Source organism: Rhamphochromis sp. 'chilingali', assembly GCF_963969265.1.
Source record: "Rhamphochromis sp. 'chilingali' genome assembly, chromosome: 15".
NCBI classification, from domain to species: Eukaryota; Metazoa; Chordata; class Actinopteri; order Cichliformes; family Cichlidae; genus Rhamphochromis; species Rhamphochromis sp. 'chilingali'.
In genome coordinates, this window is record NC_137942.1 from 2,114,537 (window position 1) to 2,130,871 (window position 16,335).

Consider the following 16,335-nt stretch of genomic DNA (forward strand, 5'->3'; position numbering starts at 1 on the left):
ATGTCAAAGTAAACCCGTCTATTTTCATCACCGTGGCAACATGTTTCCACAGAAACAAGCTTCATTATCACAGGTAAGTCGCTACAGAGCAGGCGTGATTCCTGCTGTAATGATCGAACACATCTCTGTCAGCTTTCTGTATATGAGAGCGTCCTGTGTGGTGACTGTGCTGAGGTCACCACATCTGTGATTTTACTACATGTTCACTGTCAACAGGAAGAAACAGGCAGTTTGTCTGCGGGGGTTGCCATGGTCGTGTCCCTTTCAGCGGTTTGGGAACTTGGACTTGAGTCACTGGTGTTTCCTAGTTTTCGATTCTTGTTTCTTAGTTCTTGTGACGCCATCTTTGCTTCCTGTTTTTACTGTGTGATCTTTCCAGAGATGTGTTTCAGGTCTACGGTTGGTTTATTCGTTATCGTTTCCTCGTATATTCCTCCCTTCTTTCCTGTCTGTTTTCACTGTTCCCTCTCCCTAAGTCTTTTATTGTTTCCAGTTTTTACTGTTTTACTTTTGGATATTTTACCTTTTGTTTCCTAGTTCTGGATGAAGCATCTTTCTGTCTTTTTGGGCCTGTTAAGCAGGCACGTGCAGAGGGGGGGGGGGCTAGAGGGGCTTGAGCACCCGCCCCTTTCCTGATGGGTGCCCAAAGTGCCCTTTTGTTGAGGTAACCTTTTAAAAAAAATTATTATTACTTTTTATGTGTGTGTGCGGAGTCCTGTCTGTGCCCCTCAACAATAATATTTAACTATTAATCACAGTTTTGCTAAATAAAAGGATCTGGCTTGCATCAGTCACATGATCACATTTAACCAATGATCGCCCTTGACGGCAGAACGCGCTGGTTACGAGCCGGGAACGAGCTCACAAAGAGCACGCGCATTTTTAGCGGTCCGGAGCTGTAGGAGAAACACAAGTTAACTCAGAGACACAGACTGATGCGACACAACCAGTAAGTAGGTGTACAGCGTACACTGTAGTGTGTAGCACCCAGGAGTATCAGCTTATTACGTACACGTTGGTAAGCTGTCTTGTTGCAACTGACGAACTGAAACAAACGAGCGTGCTGTGTGTGCAACAGCGCGACAAACATTACCTGTCCTTTTATTAACTGCACAGGTAGTGCTGGTCATAGCTGCTGGCTACCTGTGTAAGGCTGTCATGGGTCTGTAGCTCTGTCACCGTTTTAGGGAACATATTTAGTTTTAAAGTAAGTTTCCTGCCTTTCTGGAGGGATTATATTTCACTAAAAAACGATCTAATATGCATGTCCACATAATAATTATTATAATTATAATATATTAAAAAACACAAGCTGTATTTTAAAGAACATACATTAAGAAGCAGATTATATTAGATTTATATTTTAAATAAGACAAAAGTTGGATGTTACAGCAGTAAAATGATTGTATCTCTACAGTTTAAACATGTAATAAGCTTTGCCCCTGCACAGAGTGGATAGTGAAACAAATGGAATCATCATAAATACATTATTTTATATTTATTACTTCCCCCTCCTCTTTGCTTTATTATTGTAGCTCTAGTAATGAATAATAATGTAAGGATTCTGGATCAGCACCATGATGCCCATAGTATATACAGTATTCAGAAGAAGGTCTAAAGTGTCACTGTGTGTGCATGTGTGTGTTTTATTTAGCTGGATTTAAAAAAATATTACTCATGATATAACATTGTCCAGACATGCCTGGTAAGGACATGAGGAGGAAACAGCAGGAGCTGTGTGAGGCTACTAAAGGCAGGGCTATAACATTTTTCTGTCATCATTTTATTTTAGATTAAGTGCTGGAGTTGTTAGGTGTGGACAATTAGATTATAGTTTATTGCAATAGCAAGTTGTGCCTTGTTCTCAGACACCAAGTAGAGAGTGATATATGAAATGATGGGATGGAAGGAAGAAGAGAAGCAAAGAGTGATTCACAGGCAGAGCCTAAATTATTTCTCACAGTTTTTTGTGTCCTTATGGTTCCAAGCGCTGTCACCAATCTTTGCATTTTGTTATTATCTCATGACACTTGTTTAATCAGCTACCATCTCTCCTGTGGACTTTTTACTGTCTACAGTCTCAGATCAACACAGCCCTGCCCTTCCCATATTAGATTCTTGATGAATGTGTGTTGTTATTCAGCCTGGTTCAATGTGCCCCTTTTTAACTTTGGGCACCCGCCCCTTTAAACCTCTCTGCACGGCCCTGCTGTTAAGTTTGACTTTTTAATAAAAAGGTGGTTAAGTGTGCACTTAAAAGAAAAACAGCATTCTCACACACACACAAGCTGATGCCATGTGTTTGACTGACATTTGTCACTGAGCAGTTGAACAGGTGTACCTAACAGAGTGGCAGGGTGTGTGAATTGTTGCGATTGTGATTAGACGATTGGTTTGTACCTGTAAGATTATGTTTATCTTTTGTTATTCTAAATGTAGATGAATGACATTTTAAGTGTTAACAGTGAAGTGTTGTTCATGCTCAAAGAAGCAGGTCCTTTGATTTCTGTACAAACACAGTGAAAAGCTGCAGTTACACCTGAGCCTGACAGAGCTGCAGAGGTCTGACTGCACTGTGACCGAGGCACAGGACGAGACGATGGACGGCTTCAGCCCGGCTTCAGCCCGCTGTGGTCCTCGCTGCCAACATCAACCTCAGCGCTTTAGACCGAGACCCATGCATCAGAGCACCCTGAGCCTGGGCGACACGCCGCCCTGCTACACCACCACCCACACCCAGGTCTCCTCAGTGCAGTCGCTGTTCGTGTGGATCATCACGCATCCACAGTCTCTACCATCTTAGATTTTATGTTTTCACTAAAAATAGAATACAGGTTCTAATGGTTTTATTTTACATGTCAGTAATGTATACGTTTAAACGTCCTACAAATCCAGCTCTCGGGTACGATTCTAGCCCTTCCCTCTCCTCTTCTCCTGGTCAGAGTTATTCCGGCAGGTCGGCCGATGGACGTCCTCTCGTCTTCCGCCTCAGAGACCCCTGCTTCCCCTCCCAGCACCGCAGCCAGCTGGATCTCCGTGACAACAGCATGCCGCCGCAGAGTGTGCTGCAGTCACACAGCAAAGAGGTGTACGCGCCCCAGCACGTGACTCCGGTGAGGCGGAAAACCATCTTTCAGATGGTTAAAGACAGACTCTGGAGTATTTTAAGTCTTATCTACTTACATTTTTACTTCCATCATATTTCTATAACTCTTCTTTTGTGCCTGCATGAATGAGGAAATATTAACATGCTTTATTTCTTTGTGTTGATGCAGTTAAGAGGTCAGAGTTGTTTCGATCTGTTGTCTTTCTGTAGTCACAGTTTTTTCATCCCAGCTTTTAGCTCAGTAAGTTGTCACATGACCATCCTGGTGGTGATGATCTGCCTGGACCCTGCATTAGAAGCATATTTTATTAGGGGAAGAAATCAGTTAATGCCAAATCTTCCCTCAGTTATAATTAAAATTATGTTTGGAAGACTTTTCTTTAATTTCAACTTTTTATTTTAGACTTATCTAAATTTTAAAATAACTTATACATGAATTAAAGTAAAGCTACTGCCTGTCATGAAATATTATGACTATATATTAAGGACAGAACCAGCTTCTGCTTCTCTCCAGAGAGTCGACCCAAAGTTGGAAAACTGGACTCGGTATAACAGCAGCCGCGCCATCAGAGAGCTCATCAGTCAGCATCAGCATCATCCACCCGAGTGCCAGAGCACCTACAGGACGGAGCACCCGACCCCGGAGTTCGACGGCTCGTCACTGCAGGCCAGCGGCAGACAGACACAGCGGCACCGACACGACATCCTGACAGGTAACGCTCACAGCTTGTGTCCTTGTGGTCACAGTAATAACGGACCGCGCAGCGCCGTCTTTGAGCGGCACGCTCAGCCACAGTAATGCCATAAAAATCGTATCGTTTCTTAACAGGCAATGCAAACTGTTTTAGCAATCCTGCTTTGTACAGAAAAATGCAGCAAAAACAGAATATCAGGATAATTAATCTCTGCTGTGTGCAACATAATAAAAACTACCAGTAATAACTGTGCATACACTTTCAAAGTATTCCACAGAGGAATAAACTGATTTTTAGTTAGCTTTGCTGTTTGGACATTTGTTCCCTGTCTGCAGGTGAACCGACGCAGGTGTTTGAGCCGGGGAAGTCCAGCAGACGGTCCAGAGATCAGCAGCTGTGGGCGACCAGACGCTGGGAGACGGACTGTACTGCGTTCAGACTCTACTGATAGAAAGTAACGCCACAGCAAACCTCCATTAAATGTGCAAACCCTGTCAGGACTCTGTGGTCTGCAGATGCTTCTCAGAGCATTCCTATATGATGCAGGAACAGCATTTCTCCTCCAGGACTCAGTGAACAGAAACAATAAGTGAACTTTAACTGAAGGGGCTCAGATGGGCAGGAAAACACAGAAATACTAAAATCCAAAGCCCACGAGAGGCTCCAGCAGGGAGTCGACCGCCAGCTTTACAGCATAAACACGTTTACAGCCGGACAGGTGAGACACAGGTGGCTGTAGCTGCTAGCATTTTTATAGCATCATCTGACCAATGATATGGCTGCTGTGAGGTACTAACAGACACGGCAAGAAATATTGGTGAAATTCTGGCTGTTACTAATCAGCAGGTCTGTGTGATACAAGCATACAGTGTGTGGTGATTGCTAAGTTATCAGCTAATGCCATCACCCTCTCATCCAAATATCACTACTGGACCCAAAATTCTAGGGTCCTAAGCCACTAATGAAAGCCCCCCACCCAGTTTAACCAACAATAAAAGCTTCAAATCTGAGAGAAATATTCAATCCTGTACTCCCACTGTGGTCCAATAACGTGCCAATGATCAGTGGGTCGGATCACTGTGGAGCTGTGAGGTGTTTGGTCCTGAGAGAATACACGGCGCAGGTGTGCTGCCAACGGTCAGGACAGTGCAGGTCTGGAAGGAGGGCAGGGCTCACACACATGAAGACCAAGAAACAACCTCATTTAAATCACTTTATTCGTGTGTAAAGATCTCCAATAAACACAAATAATGAAATGAGTTGAAATACCAGAAATAAGAAGACTGAGGAGAAACGAACACATAAATAACAAGAAAAGGACAGACGGGGACAGAGAAGAAAGGGTGGGGCCTATTTACAGAGACGCCCCACGTCACCGACGCACTGTGGGGTTTTATCCCAGCACTAACAGAGTCCAGCTAGCAGCGGTACAGCAGTAGGCCTGTCTCTACCAACAGTTTCAGCTCCGCTTCAAATCCAGTTTTGTTTTCAGCACTAAATTCAAACACAAGTGAAGCAGAAGAAGCACAAAAACGTAAAAAGACCTGCTGTTAATCCCCCCCCCCCCCAAAAAAAAATCATTGCTGTCTGAGAGGTTAAAATGAGGCAGCAATGCTACACAAACTGCTCAGTAGTCTAAGTAGAGGGAACGGCTTTGAAAGCATCGACGCCTCCAAGCGAAGCACAGCTGATCTAAGAAACAGAAGGATGATGTTTGACTGGGACATTTCCACGTGTGATCACCTTCATTTGGTGGCAGCATGCATGGCAGGTTAATTCAAAAGCAAAATAAAACCTTGTGTGTGATGAGGTTTAAATGTGTGTGTGAGAAATGAAACTGTGTGAAAATCAAAACAAAGTGCAGAGACCCGGGCAGCAGGAGGACTTTTTAAACTCCCCTGCTCCTTTTTCTTCACTTTCCTCCACTTTCCCATCGTCCTGTTGCGTTTTCTCGTCTTGCAGAGATTCCCCTCTTCACAGCGAACGCTCATCTACTCGTTCTTCTTCTCCTTCTGCTTCATCAGTTTGTTGATCTCCCTCTTGGCCATGCCGGCGTACTTCGTGATGATGCCGTGCTGGTTCAGGCCGGGCAGCAGCAGCAGGAAGCTCACTGCAACGAGAAGAACAAAAAAAGTGTGCAAAGATTTTAAATCGGACGCTTTCAGCGCTGAAACGTTTACAGACAGCACGTGATGAACTTTGACACGCTGCCTGTGTGTGTCTGAAACCACAGTTTGCTCCGGTGAGAAAAATGAAATCATCCAAACCTGACTGTCACAAAACTGTTTGAAGGTCAAAGGTGAAAGTGGCTTTAGTTTTAATTTTCTTACTTGCCAATAATCTCATAGTGAAACACCTGCAGGCTCTTATTTTGAAACATAATTTATACTAACAGATTAAAAAAAAAAAGAAAGAAAAGAAAATGCTCTTAAACTGCCACCAGGGGGCATCGAGTAGAGAAAGAACACCTCATGGTTGCGAGGTCAAATTAATGAAACGGTTAATTTTGCACGCGCTCAGTCTAATGACCAGAGAGGATTATCCGGGATGATCAGGCGGCACACGCGTCCGGTTTCAATCCACCAGGATCGCTTTGAATGGACAGACCGATGGACGACTTCAGCGTGGCTGCATCGAGCTTTCCAACCACCAATCACAGCAGGGATAAAGTGATGGCGTGTCGATGGTTTCAGGTTCTGCTGCATCCTGCAAGACTGACCGATATGAAAAATACTTTCACTCTGTCAGATCAGCGTTTCCCTTCAAAGCCAGCATCGGCTGAAAACCTGCGTTGGTTTTCACGGCTCACTTGGCATCACTCCCCGTGTTCATGTCAGAACAATCAGTGACTTGTTCACAGCTTTCACTCAGCTCTCTGAGCAGTGACTCACTGACACCGCACAGCCCGAGGAACATTAGCCACTGATTTAAGAAAGACGGTGAGGAGCCGCTGCTTGTACTCCACCCGCTGCTTGTACTCCACCCGATGCTGGCAGATGAAGTCTTCACATGAAAGCAGCTGCTTAACCAGACGAGCCTGAAGAGCAACCAGATTAAAACCCACAGTCACATGACCTCTGATTGCCTTTCTGCTCGGTTTCTGTCAGAGGAACACTCGACATGTCTCAGCTTATGTAAGTGGGGATTAGCCCACTCACAGCTCGCCAGACCTGCTGATCTAACCCCCCCCCCCGGCAGCTTTAAGACGTGTTCGCCCTCTGCAGCGGTGAGACATGGTTTCAAGTTTTACTGCACGTTTCTGTAAAGACTTCCACAATCAGCCCCATTAATAATGAATACCCCTGATCCACTCAGAGCCACATGCAGAGCTTCAAACATGCAAAAACCTGCCAAATATCAAAGATAAATATCAGTCTAAAGCACCATCGGCCATTAAATTAACTTGAACACAGAAGCATTTAAAACTGCTGATGAACACGAGTGCCTCTTCCTCTTCAGTCACGTACGAGTTTCTGTCCGCAGAAAATGCACGAAAGGCTCAACTTCCACATTCAGCGAAAGCAGTTTTAAAGAAGGACCCGAGAGCAGAGACAAGCATTTAAGATTTCTCATTTTAATCCCGACACTCTGCGAGCCTTTCATTAAAACCGAAATGTCTTAAAACAGAATGAAGCTGGGCGGGGTCTGCAGGCACGCCTTCAGCAAAATGTCAAAGACTATGTCCACTTCAGCCTGTGTGTGAAGGATTACACAGAGGTTTAAGGACATAAATCATTGTGTTCTGGAGCGACAGAGCAGAGGAAGCCAAACCAAGAGGTGAACAAGTCTCCCAGTATTAACTGTCCGGGTCCCCCCCCCACAGAAGAACTGAAAAAAAGAAAGAAAATCAGCCCAGGACAGAAAAATAAAGAAACGGGCAGTGTGGGATGAGCAGCAAGCTCTTGTTTCTCTCTCTCTAAAAGGAGAAGAGTGTAACACCTTCTTTAAAGGTTGCTGGCATCATCCAAACAGGTCTGCAGCTGAGCGCGGGAGTTTCACCTGGAAGCCGGGAACACGGCTCACCCTCAGCTTGCTCTCCTACATCGTCTCTATCACAAACCCCTGAAGCCACATCGGAGTTTGTTTTTGACCTGATGTGGAGTTTGTGCAAAAACATCTAATGCACAACAACAAACTGTGAAGAGCACATTTAAAATAAAATCTGGCATTACAGTAAGACTTGTGTCGTTTTAATGTCAGAGTGGTATTGAAGCGTGTTTACAGTGAGACCCGATTACTGATACAAAGCCCAAACCTGACGGCACACGAGGTACGAGTGCTTTACCTTTGGTAGTCACACCGGGTCTGAACCGCTCACCAGATGTTTGCCTAATAGAATTATTAAAAGTGACTTTACAGCTCAACAATTTGAGACATGAAGGAGCGTGTGATTGGACAGCAGCCAGCAGGGGAGAGTGCAGGAAGGAAACCCACAAAGATATGAGTGAAACATGGCTGATAACAGTGGCGATAAACAAAACAGTCTTTTTGTAGTCAAGTGAAAGTATACTCACCGATCAGGTACGTCAGGAACAGGTTGTGCACCTGCTGTCCGATCCAGGCCACAGCCAGCAGGCTGCTGATCACTGAGGCAAAGTACTGTGGAGATCAGGAGGTCAGGTTACATTCAGCTCAATTTCATTAGCAAGTCATCATTCAGAAGGAAGAGTCAGAATGGCCACTGAATGAGAACGAGTCACACAGGCTGTGAAAAACTCTGTTCTGGCTGCCCGTGACCCAGTTTGAGGTCTGCTAAGTGGAGCAGCAAAGTCAGATCAGCTGATATTTTTATCTGGAGCACAGAGAGAGCTCCCTGTTGTAATAAAACTTCCATTTACTGCAGCTTATTTGATTCATTCAGGTTCCCTGTAGCTCAGGGCAAGTTAGACTTTAACTCTGCTCAGACCAAATAGGTACAGGTCTATACAGGCCAGAACATCCAGACTGGCCAACAGCCTGTATCCACAGGCTGTGAGGCTCCTGAACTCTCTGCCCCCCTCTCACGGACAATAACCATATCCAACTTCTTAATAGCACTGAACTTACTTGTCAGGTTCTCATGTTTACTTGTCATGTTCTCATGTTGTTGCTAAGGATTGTCTTATTGCACTGGAGTCACACTGGGTTAAATATTTACACTTGGGTTTTAAGGGGTATTTATTATTTTCTTCATTATTTTATTTACGGGTTGTACGGAAGCCCCAAATGCAATTTCATTGTTCTCTGACAATGACAATAAATAAATAAATACTGAAAAGCAAAGGTCACAGACTGTTTTTGGGACTAAACGCTTGCCTTCAGCAGCCAATCAGATACAGCCCCTTCACTGTGCACGCTAAGCTAGCCTACAAAGATCAGCTTATCAGAACTTTGTGCAAATGTGATTCATTTTGGAGCCTGGGAACATTGTGGAAAGTTTTGTGCCTCTTCTTCACCGACTGCAACACAGTCAAAAGCTTCCAACTACAAACACACAGCATGGCTGAGACCAGCAAGAGGCAGCTGATTACACTTACAACTATTATAGTGAGGTGTTTAGTTGCAACATCAGATGCAGGATTGGGAATTTATGTCTTAAAAATGCTGGATTTGGAGGGGTTGGGATCAAAGTGAAAGCTCTGAGCGTACCATTTTGGGTTTTTCCTCCTTGAGGGTGCAGAGGCGCTTCCACCAGCCCACGATGCGGCGCTCAGTCTTCACCAGGTTCCCACAGATCTCGTGGAAACGCTGCTGCTGCTCGGTGGTCCTGCAGGAGCAGAGTTCAAGGTGTTACAGACAATGAGAAAACTCACTCAACGGTCCTGGCTGCAGAGTTTCTGCTGAGTTAAAGCTCAGGCCTGAAGAAAGGTTTTCACCAACATTTCCTAATCTCACCATCAAGAGGAAGCCAGTGAGTCACACACAGCCGCCTGCAACACTTAGCTCTATTTAAACCAATGAGAGTGAGAAAAAAAACAGTGTTGTTGCATTAACGTTTTTAATGTGACCTAATAAATGTCTAAGCTCCATTAGAGCTGAAATGATCAGCTGACTCACAGATGATCAGCTGCAGCAGGCACAAATATTTCAGATCACGGGGCAAAAAACTTCAATATCAGCTTCTCAGCATATTTAAACTTCCTCACTTTCTGCTTTAGAAAATCCAACCTACAACAGGAGGAGGTCCACCTAACCTCCTCCTGTCACCAGGTAACAGCACTGAGTTGCGGCCCAGCTGACTGCAACTTGTGCTGCTCTGAGCTTAAGCAGAACCAGAACCAAGAACCTGATCAGGGGAAGAACTGGGTCTATTGAACACAAGCTACCAGCTGGATAAGAGGCAGGAGAATAGAATCCTCCATTTATAAAAACGTGTACCTGACAAAACAAAGGACACACAGGAGAGGTGCTGCCCATCAACATCACTACAGGTACAGAGTAAACTCTCCCGGGCTGCTCGCAGCACAAACCAGCTCTGCTTGAAGTTCAGTTCCAAACTTTCTCACATTCTGGAGTTCAGTAAGACAAACAAGCAAAATCACTGACAGGTGGAAGTTTCACTGTTTGGGAATCACCCAACAACAATCTCCGACCATAATTTGCCTCACAGCCAATAAACTGGAACACCACATCGCACGCTGCACTGCTGTGAAGGCTAAAGAGATCAAACAGTGAAGGACAAGAGGGGACAGCTGGGAAGTGTGACCTCTATTTTCTGCTTCGCCATCACTCCCTATTTCAGTCCTTGTTGTCGGGGAGCCAAACAGGGACCGTGACCAGCTTCGTGTTACAGACTCGCACAGATACGCCAGCTTTCTGCCGTCTCAGTGAGATCAAAGGACATTTGTCAGGCTCTGCAGACAAATAGCTCATCATCCCGAGGCTGTAACCGAAAATGTAAACAGGCTTTTTAATCTCCCTACATAAACCAAGCCCCCAGCGGTAGATTAAAAACAAGCGAAAATCTCAAAAACTGTACATCATCACCCAGAGGCTGTGTTGAGTGTGAAGCAGTGCAGGTCACGCTCTGCTGATGCAAGCTTTTATATCAGCTGGAGGATGACGTGCAGCACACCGTGCCAACTGAAGGCTGTTATCCTATCCTGTCCTGGGTGTCTGGTTGTCACTATCCAACACAAACAGCTGAATCAACGGGCTGCTCGCCGAGTACTGGCTACTGCCGAAGCTTCGTGAAGCCGTGGGACAGTCTGCCATTTACCTCGAACTGAAAATGAAACGCCCCTTTGGCTGCAGGTCTCTAATAATCTAGTTTGTTATGTTTTACTAACAAACAAAGAGGATGAGAGGACTCCAGGTGCAGCTCAGCCAACAGGCTTTACAACTCGTCTTAACCAACTAACTCTCCAGGTGAGCCGCCCTCATTATGAAGGCGGGGCAATTTTACACAGTCAGTTCTGTAGAGGCTTTCAAAACCATCGGTTTCCCTACACATGCACGTTTTGTTGGGCAGGTCGCGTGGACTTACTGATGACCATCCTCCGAAAACATACTAGGACGGTCCAAAATTCAGCTTGGACCCATTTTGATGTAAATAGCAGTAGAGCAGGGCGACGTGACCAAAAATATTTATCAGGATATACATTTGAAAATTTGCAATAACGATATAACTGACACCAGACAAAATACTTTACAACTCCACAACTTTATTTGTGCAAAAAAACAAAACAAAAAACAACAAGTCAATGCATTTTCACTTACACAATCAGCTGTTTTTTTTATGTGCATTAAAGTTATATAAATATTTAAAGTGCAAATGAAAACTCCTCGCTGACAGTTTAACCAAAAGGCATTTCCAGTGGAAACTGGCCGACACATCCTCAGCATAACCATGTATAACATCCACAAAACTTAACGAGGTTATACACACACACACAACACGGTAACATTATGTTGAAGCACAGTACGTATCGCTCCGCCTACGACAGCCGTAATGCTCCGACAATCCATCAAGCGGTGCGGCTTCGTAGCTTAGCAAAGTCGTACTAAAACATCTGACAGATGTTCGAGCGCCGTGCACATAAAATCGTTTCGAGGTCAGTAAACACAACCAGAGTTCAGACATAAGGCACACGGGCTTATAAGGGGCTCTGTCGACTTTCAGAAAAATCAAAGGATTGATTTTAAGTGCGCCGTATTTTCCAAACAACACGGTAATAACGACGGCCCGCTAGCATGCGCTACCAAAAATAGTGCTTTGTTGTGTGTCTGACGGACGAAAGCTAAACCAGTTCCACACCAGTGAAGCTGCAACGTTTTACAAACCAGTTCAGGTTCATCTGTTTCGTTCAACAATCCGCTTTCGCTCTTCTCGTTCGCCATGTGCGTATGAAAACAAAGGCACAGCGCATGCGCGTTTTACCCACTTTCTATCGCCATATTTCATTTTCTTATCGTTGGCTAACATTGTAGCGGTATTACCATGAACGGTATGATATGGCCCAGCCCTAAATAGCAGTAAATAAAAACAAAACCCGTGTGAGGCATGAACTGTTTCTGGCTTCTAAAGCAGGCCAGACCACCACTGCTTTAAACCGGCACAGCTGGAGGGAACCCCCCTCCTGTTTTTGTTTTTTTAAACCATACGTCTTCCTTTTCTCCGCTCACCTTTCCCCTTCAGCTTCATGTTGCCTCAGAATTTATTATCTTCCTCCTCAGTGGACTGTTTAACTGGTTATCGTCCAGTTAGACCATGACATGTGTTGTGCTCACTCACACAGCTGTTCTCATTACACCATCTGAGATCACCCTCTCTGTTGCTTCATCACTTCTGATTTGCAGAAAAAACAAGAATCAAAGACACAGAAACAAAGTCATATGAAGCTGCTTCGCTCATAGTTAAGGCTGAGTTGGAACGATCCTGAAACCCTGATAAGCATCCAGCTTCATCCTCCTGTGGAAGTCTGTTGAACGTTGCGATAATATATATCCTCCTCTTTCACAACTCAGTTTAGTCAAAGACCAAAGCTGGAGGTCATCTCTGAAGCCAGAGTGATGTAGGAAGCCTTCAGAACTGACTGACAAAACAGGAAAACCTGTCTACATAGGGGCGAAGCAAATATGACAGAGCTCTCACCACTTATTGGAGCCAAACACTCGGGGGGCGAGGGTGGGCACCAGATAGTCGGCCAGGCAGAGCAACATGACGGTGCAGGACAGGCCGGTAAGCACTGATGGGTCCAAGTAGTAGATGAGCCTGGAGGATGAACACAAAACAGGCAGAACGGGTTTGAACATTTCATTGTTTAAAATCACGCCTTCATTTTGTTACGATTGTTACGATTTGGGGATCTCTGCTCATGAACGCTGGAGCGTACAAAGCACCTGCAGCTGAAAGACATGAACACTGAGGGTGTGTGAAACAAGCAGGAAGGCATCAGAAACAGTGCAGCAGTGTTCCAGTCTGGATTCACCTTCAGTAGATTTCAGGAATAACCTAATAACGGCCCAACCGAAGCTCATTTAGCAGAAGCTAATCTGCATTGTTTTGCTTTGTGTTTCAACAATGTGGAAAAGATTAACATTAAGCTGAGTGTTCTGCCAACCAGCTGGAAAACTGTAATTAGGACACTCGTTTTACATCAGTGTGGGCTTATATTACTTGTCACAGGCAATTAATTATTATCTTATTTAGTAATAAATCAGGCCTCAAGAATCAGCCTGCCAAAGCCTCCATTTCACCCCGCAGGATACAGGTTACACTGCTGTTCTTTCTGTGGTGACGCCTGCTTTACTAACTGAGAGCACAAGTGTCTGGAAGAGAGTAAGAGAGTAGTGCGACTTGTCGAGTTTGACTGACAAAATCGTCGTTTTGGATTTCTTTGGTTCATCGATCTGAAAACTAAAAACATCTGTTTGTTAGCGGTTTTGTAATCGTAGTGCTCCTCTGACAACATCACGGTCTGAGCTTGAACACTACAAGAAACAGTTCAAATGTCTACCATGGTTTTTCTAGTGGTTTAAATAAGAGACAGTGTGTGTGTGTGTGTGTGTGTGTGTGTGTGTGTGTGTGTGTGTTGACCAGAAGCCGCACACTGAAAGCGGACCTGTATTAGCTCTGCACCCTGTTCACTCATGGTTGTAATTATACGACTCATTTAAGTTAACAAAAGCAGACAAGACTCCACAGCTAACTCAGTTCCACAGGGCAAAGATAGAAATGGCTGCTGTGCACCACTAACACGTTACACATCCTAAATTACACCATCCAGAGCTGCTGCGCAATTCTAGCAGTATGTTAGCAGACAGGAAGGCCTCTGTGCAGTACAGACAGTTGAAGGATGGGAAACGAGCAGAGATACTCCAAGAGAGGAGATTTTACCTGAAGACAGAATCACCTGCACACAACAGTTGTAAGAAAAAGTGCAAATGGATAACAAAAAGTGACATTACAACCAACCCAAAACCAGAAAAGACTTACAGTTATGATGTGATTATAGCCCTATGTCAAATACTTAAAGTAGTTTTTGAATAATTTATACTCCTGACTGAAGGTAAACCTACATAAAGACACACTTAAACAAAATGTACTACAAAATAATTAATCCAGGGAATCCACCAGAATCTTAAAATACTGTGATGCAAATCTTTGGTCAACCAACCATCAGACTGCTGATTAAATCAGAAAAATACCTGACCAAAGACATAACACTTTGTACTGTTAGTTTTACACTGGAAGAAATAAATCTGAGTAATTCCACCTTGGTTTACTTTGCTCAGCCCATCTGAGATCAAACCGGGCTGCTTTTAGTCGCTGGCAGATGTAAACTATAAAAATTGAATATAAGACATGGCCAGCCTCTCCCTGCTCTCCTGTAACAGATAGCTATCACTGCTGAGAGGAAGGAAATGTGTGGTGCCAGCTGTGTAGCACCCACTCTGAAGCAGACTCACAGGAAGAGCACGGTGGTCGCGCCCATCAGCGCTCCGGGGAACCAGGGCTTCTCCCAACGCAGGACCTGATCCCCAGCCAGGATCACCTCACGCCAGCACTGCAGCTGCTCTTCCAGCTGGGCCGTCTCCTGGGCCTGAACACACAAACAAACCTTTACACATTACCTAACTGACCATCAAACTGTGCGATATCAGTGTAATCTGAGGGGATTGTGTACTCAGGAGGGCAGTCTCTCCAGGAGTTAGTATAAAGGTGACATTACTGTGCTGCCTCTGGAAGAGCAACTAGCACCTTTAAAGTCATATAATGTGGGTTTATCCTGCTGTTTCACACACAGAACACCTGAATGTAACGATACTCCTTTATATGGCTCTCAGTTTGTGTGTTTTGTGGCCTAGAAGTCTATTTGAGAAGCAAATTGATAAACAGGGTGTGTATCTTTGGTGATAAGACGGCGCAGTGACAGTGCACTACACGTAGAAATAACCGGGGACAAACACAGGCTGTCAAACCACGTCGAATGAGCGTGTGATGACTCGATCTCAGTTTGTTTTAAAGCTTTAAAATGATTTCTGCGTTAGGGCGAGTCAGCACCTCCACAAAAAGGAAGCGTCCCCGCTGCTGAAGCTAAAATAAGCATGCTAACTAGTCAGCGAGCTAAGGTTAGCTGCGGTCAGCACGGACGGACGGACGGATAAGCGATCAGGGTTAAATCGCTTAGCTTAGACTTTTCAGCTGCCCCCATGTGCAAAGTTCACACTATTTACACGAATCTCTAAACACCACAGTAGTGTTAGTGCCGTCAGATTAGCAGCGACGTGCGAGGCTAACTCTCCTGCTGCAAACACGTCTACATCGAACACGAGCCCTTAAATTCGCCATACTGTGTTTTAAAAATGCTTCATACTTACCATCAAGTTCACGCTTTTGTTGTCTCCTTCCGCCATTATCTCTAAACTGAGCGGCCTACTTTCTAATGTGGAGTTCTTTTATGAGTTTTCGGAGAAACGACCAACAGAAGGACAGCACCCTCCGCTCCCGTTAGCTTCAGCGCCACTAACGGTAGAGCCGAGGAGGCAGGATGTTTTTAACTGAAAAACCTACGTCACACATGAGGAACTCTGGGTAATAGAGTTCCAATATCAATCCTTGCCTTTCGAAAACATCTTCTTCTTTTGTATAGGGTTTATTGGCGGTTGGCAAACAGCAAAATTGTGCATTACCGCCACCACGTGGTGTGGAGTGTGGACCGAAATGACAATTTAAAAAATAAAATAAAATAAAATAAAATAAAATAAAATATTCAAATTCTCCGGAACAAATCGGTCTGCCTTAAAAACCAAAATACAGCCTGATAACTTTCACTTATAGAGCTCATGCGAAATAAATCAAACAAGTCCAACTTCACTTTCATATCGTCCAGCTTTTTGATCAGTTGTCTCCTTTCCATATCATACTTCTGACAATGCAATAAAACATGTTCTTTTTTTCCTGTTCCCTACTGCAGTCACACTCCCCTGCACAGTGTTTACCTATTAAAAATAATGTGCTATTTAAGCCAGTGTGTCCAAATCTCAGTCGAGATATAATCGTCTCCTCTCTCCTGTTTCGTCCAGTACTTCTCATTTCCCCACTTTCCTTTG

General features: G+C 44.5%; 2 protein-coding genes across 2 annotated transcripts; one reads left to right on the forward strand and one right to left on the reverse strand.

Moving 5' to 3' along the window:
- Positions 1 to 393: 393 nt before the first annotated feature.
- Positions 394 to 4,817, forward strand: LOC308412153 (uncharacterized protein). Its single transcript, XM_080906296.1, has 5 exons — positions 394 to 399; positions 2,521 to 2,740; positions 2,943 to 3,113; positions 3,621 to 3,819; positions 4,137 to 4,817. The coding sequence occupies exons 2-5, from the start codon at positions 2,600 to 2,602 to the stop codon at positions 4,247 to 4,249; spliced, it is 624 nt and encodes a 207-aa protein (XP_080762422.1). The 5' UTR covers positions 394 to 399; positions 2,521 to 2,599; the 3' UTR covers positions 4,250 to 4,817.
- Positions 4,818 to 5,001: 184 nt separating this feature from the next.
- On the reverse strand, positions 5,002 to 15,761 carry arl6ip1 (ARL6 interacting reticulophagy regulator 1). Its single transcript, XM_080906299.1, has 6 exons — positions 15,604 to 15,761; positions 14,692 to 14,825; positions 12,875 to 12,994; positions 9,430 to 9,547; positions 8,316 to 8,400; positions 5,002 to 5,911 (listed from the first exon to the last, which is right to left on the reverse strand). The coding sequence occupies exons 1-6, from the start codon at positions 15,637 to 15,639 to the stop codon at positions 5,793 to 5,795; spliced, it is 612 nt and encodes a 203-aa protein (XP_080762425.1). The 5' UTR covers positions 15,640 to 15,761; the 3' UTR covers positions 5,002 to 5,792.
- Positions 15,762 to 16,335: the final 574 nt, after the last annotated feature.